Source organism: Propithecus coquereli, unplaced genomic scaffold, assembly GCF_000956105.1.
Source record: "Propithecus coquereli isolate 6110/MARCELLA unplaced genomic scaffold, Pcoq_1.0 Scaffold306, whole genome shotgun sequence".
Taxonomy (NCBI): domain Eukaryota; kingdom Metazoa; phylum Chordata; class Mammalia; order Primates; family Indriidae; genus Propithecus; species Propithecus coquereli.
This window is the reverse complement of record NW_012148686.1, coordinates 1,240,129-1,244,419: the sequence shown is the minus strand read 5'-3', so window position 1 is coordinate 1,244,419 and position 4,291 is coordinate 1,240,129. Positions and strand designations below refer to the sequence as shown.

At 35.6% G+C, this 4,291-nt stretch overlaps 1 protein-coding gene across 1 annotated transcript in view; it reads right to left on the bottom strand.

Annotated features, from left to right (window-relative positions):
• MTMR6 (myotubularin related protein 6) overlaps nt 1–4,291 on the bottom strand; it is a 43,134-nt gene that overhangs the window by 18,483 nt on the left and 20,360 nt on the right. The window contains exon 2 of the mRNA XM_012649897.1: nt 3,005–3,121. Coding sequence (XP_012505351.1) covers nt 3,005–3,121 — 117 coding nt within the window. The remainder of the gene's footprint in view (nt 1–3,004; nt 3,122–4,291) is intronic.

Here is a 4,291-nt window from a genome sequence, read left to right as displayed (position 1 = left end):
AGAGACACATGGGAAAATACTGATAAGAAAGCATCTTAAAGACAATGGCAGGAGAGGAGAGAACAACATAGATATCTTTTGCTGTCCCTCAAACTACATTCCCAACAGCTATAGAAATAGCTGTATGGGAAACTTTCATTTGTATCTCTAGGAGATGGACAGCATACAGAGAAAATACCAAGGCAGGTGGACAAAGGAAGGGCAGATGGAGTGGAGGATAACATGACTAATGACTTTAGAAGGTACTGCTAATAAGACTCCTGGCAGTTCTTGGCAAGCACTGGGTAGGGAAGGGATCCAGTGCCTCTAGGGAATACAATCTCTCTAAGGTCAGCATCTCAGGGAAATTACTTACAGTAATCACATATCAACGGTTGGCCATCGTGGGCAAATCAAAAGAGTACAATCAAAGAGATAAAAAGAAGAATGCATAAGGTGCCATGAGGGATAGTGTACCACAGAGCAATATTATTCGCCAGATTGGGAGGCATAACTGACCTCTAATCTTGACTCTACTACTTAGAAAAATAGAATGAGCACTATGATTTGCTGAGTCACTATTAGGCATTAGGCACAGATGTTTTAAATATTTTCTATCATCTAAAATTCACAAAAGCTCTGCATGATGACCGGTGTTATACATCCATTTTATGTAGGTGCTAAGCTTGAAAGTCGCACACTTTTTGGCAGACACTATTGGTCTGTCCTTCCTCTCCACCTTCTTTACTTGCAATGCCCATCTCCATCAAGAGATCAAAAATGCTAGAAATCTGCATTCTCTACCTCCTATGCAGGCAGAAGTAGCCAAGTGTCCCAATTTCTGAACAATCAGATGTTAAGGAAAGTTGGCTGAGGGACTTCTGGAAAAGCTTCTCCTCCCTGATCAAAGAAGAAGGGAGTACTGAGGAGAACCCACCCACCCCTCCTGTTTTGGGAGGTTTGGCACCATTTTCAGTCAGGTATTCATTTACTTACAGTCAAAAGCACCCTGACATAGTCACCCAACCAGAAAGCAGCAAAGCTGGCATCTGAACCCAAAGCTACCTGACAGCACAGCCTAAGTTCCCTTTACTACTCTGCACTGCTTGTGTGACACTGAACAAACCATCACTTCCCCTGAGCTTCAGCTTCTTCATCTATAAAATGAAGGCTACAAAACCTGGCATAGCCATCGGCAGAGAAACATGCCTCAATCTCTCCCTCTCAAGCACACAGATACAAACCCCACGTTTCTACCCCCTATTTCGACTTATTCTCTGCTTAGCACTTATTGCTATGTATTTTACTTATTTATCCTGTTTGTCTTTCTCTCCCCACTAGAATGTTGGATCCCTGAGGGCAGACTTTGTATCTGTTATTACTGGCTATTGTTTCCAAAATATCTAGAATAGTGATATGAAACACACAGCAGGTGCTCAATAAACGTGTTAAATTAATGCATGAATAAATAAATTAATCAATTCTAAAACATAAAGGGAAGTACAAAGAGCCCCAAACATCCATGACAATTGGAGAGAACAAGTTGGGAGGATTTGCTATACTAGATATCAAAAATTATTAAGACACTATAGTCAATAAAGCAGTGTGATATTGGTACAGTGTAGTCAATATACTAAAAGAATGGAAGAGAGAGCTCAAAAGCAGACCCTCGCATTCCTGTAAGCTTTATTTATGACAGATCTGGTACTAAAGATCAATGGAATAAAACAGTCAATAAATGTTGCCAGTTGTCCACGGGAAAAAAATAAAACTGAATCCTTATGTCATATCATACACCAAAATATAATATTTCCAAGATGTATTAACCCTTATACATGGAGGACAAACATAAGCTTTAAGAAGAAAATATAGGAGAATCTTTATGACCATGACATAGGAAAGGTTTTCTTAAGTCCCAAAAGAGCATAAACCATAAGAGAAAAAAGTGAAAAATCTATAACATTAAAAATTTAAACATTAATTAAAAGACATATATATTCAAAAGCAGACAAAAAACAAGCCACACACTGGGGAAAAGCTATCTATGAGACACACAGAAATCTGTGTGTCAGATACTTATGTGTGCTATATAAAGTAATAAAAGTAATAAAGTAATAAATTAAAAGTAATAAAGTAATAAAACAAAGACAAAGTAATAAAACCCAGAACCCTTATAAAATGAGTTAAAGACAAACAATCCAATAGAAAAAGAAAAGAGAACCCAATGGCCAAAATATCTGAAAAGATAATTTCTTTATAATCAGCAAATTAACATTATAATTGCACATCCAGCAGATAAGCAAAAATTTTTAAGTTGATAATACCAATGTTGCTGAAGATGTAGAACAATGTGTAACACTTTACTGAGGAGAATAACTTGGAACAACCATTTTGAAGAGGTGACAAATTTAGTAAGATCAAATATGTGCTTATCCAAGACCCAATTATTTTACTCCCCAGCAAATATCTCAGAGAAGCTCTGGCACATGTACAGAAAGAAACATGTACAAGACATTTGTATATGTATATGTATATTTTCAAGTATATTTAAAGGTATGCTTGAGTATATATAAAAGTACTCTTGAAAATGTATACATATATTTTATATCCATATACAAGATGTTGGTACATGCATGTGTATACTACAATGTTTATACTAGCAAAAAACAAATTAAACACCTTAACTGCAACTCGGTATAAAAATATTATGTAATACACCAATCAATTTGACTTGTTAACATATACATATATTTAGATTTTTAAAAATTAAAAGGAATAAATAGGCATTTTATAATTATTTATGAGATAAAAAGAGTCTGGTATTCTACAGAAGAATTCAACATTACGCATAACACCACTGATTTATAAGAAGGGAGGGCAGGAATGATTTGGTAACAAAAAATTTTTGGTTGAGATAGGTAACCAATGATTAAAAATTTTGTTATACATGTTCAAAACAAAACACGGGACAGACCAAGTCCATTATTATCAATATGGTAAACAGCACAGCTGTGGTCCTCCTTACCCAGGTTTCTTTTTGATGAGAGTCTATAAATAACAGATGTGTGGCTGTAAGATACAGCGTCCCTGTTAATGACTTGTTGCTGGTACTGAATCGGTCAAGTAATTTTACTTGTTCAACCTAAAAGAAAAAAGATGTTATTTGTCATTTCAAAAGTAGTGTAAATTCTTTTTCTGTTATCCCAGGATGTATATGCACCCATTTTCAATTTTTTCTTCTTTCTGTCCAAAACATAAGTGCTTATTTAATACTCGGTGTTAAATTTCAGATATCCTTTTGGGGAATATATAAGCCACAAACAACACAGATAGGTATTATTTACAGTTACAAGTGTAACCAACAGAGAAGAATGCTTTTTAAAAAAAAAAAAAGTAATATGTATTAAGGGAAGCAAGAAAGAGAGCTGCATGGTACGAGTAAGCAAAAACATTTTTCATACCCAAGAGTCAACATTTTTATCTAAAGTTGAAAAAATCAAGTAATAAGTATATAAGGTTATTATCTAGAGTTCTACAAGTAAACTACCAGAAAAATTAAATCAGGGAACAGCAGAATGGTTGTAAACTCCAACTTACATTTCTATATTTTCCTCACCACCCAGGGCCAGGACAATTGTTTTGTGTCCAGCTCTGGCCTTTTACTCATACTGTCCTCCCTCCCTAAAGTGGTCTCTTCTGCTCAGCTAATGCTAAGCATTATTCAAGGTTCACTGATGCCGTGCCTCCTAACATGAATCCTCAGGAAATTAATTTATTACTTATGTCTTGGCTTTGTATTCCTTTGTAGCTCTGAATTTCCTGGTACAGATTCTATCTTACGCTTCTGCCTCCTCTAAAGCCTGAGGCAGTGAGGTACATAGTATGTCTTTATTAATACCTGTAGATAGATACATACACACACACACATATACACACTGCCACTGGAGTGGAGAGTGAGATTAGGGTTAGCCAGGAATGTGCAGGAGACTATTGCTTTGAAATTTAGTGTTATTCACCATTCTGGGGGAAAAAAAAGTACCACTACCAACTAAAAATTTTTCATTTACAGGTGCAGCAGCAAGTTGTAGACAGTTCTTTAGATTGTCTAAGTCTTCCAAGCTATCTAGCTAGCCATTATCTCATTAATTCTATACTTTTCTCCCATATATATTTTCCTTTGCATTATTAATTGAAGAACAACATGCTCCCATTATGAAATTATGATTTCCAAAGTAATCAAGCATCACCATTTAAAAGGGTGATTAGCTTCTCCCTCCCTTTCCTACTCCTGTAAATTTACTTGCATGGAGGG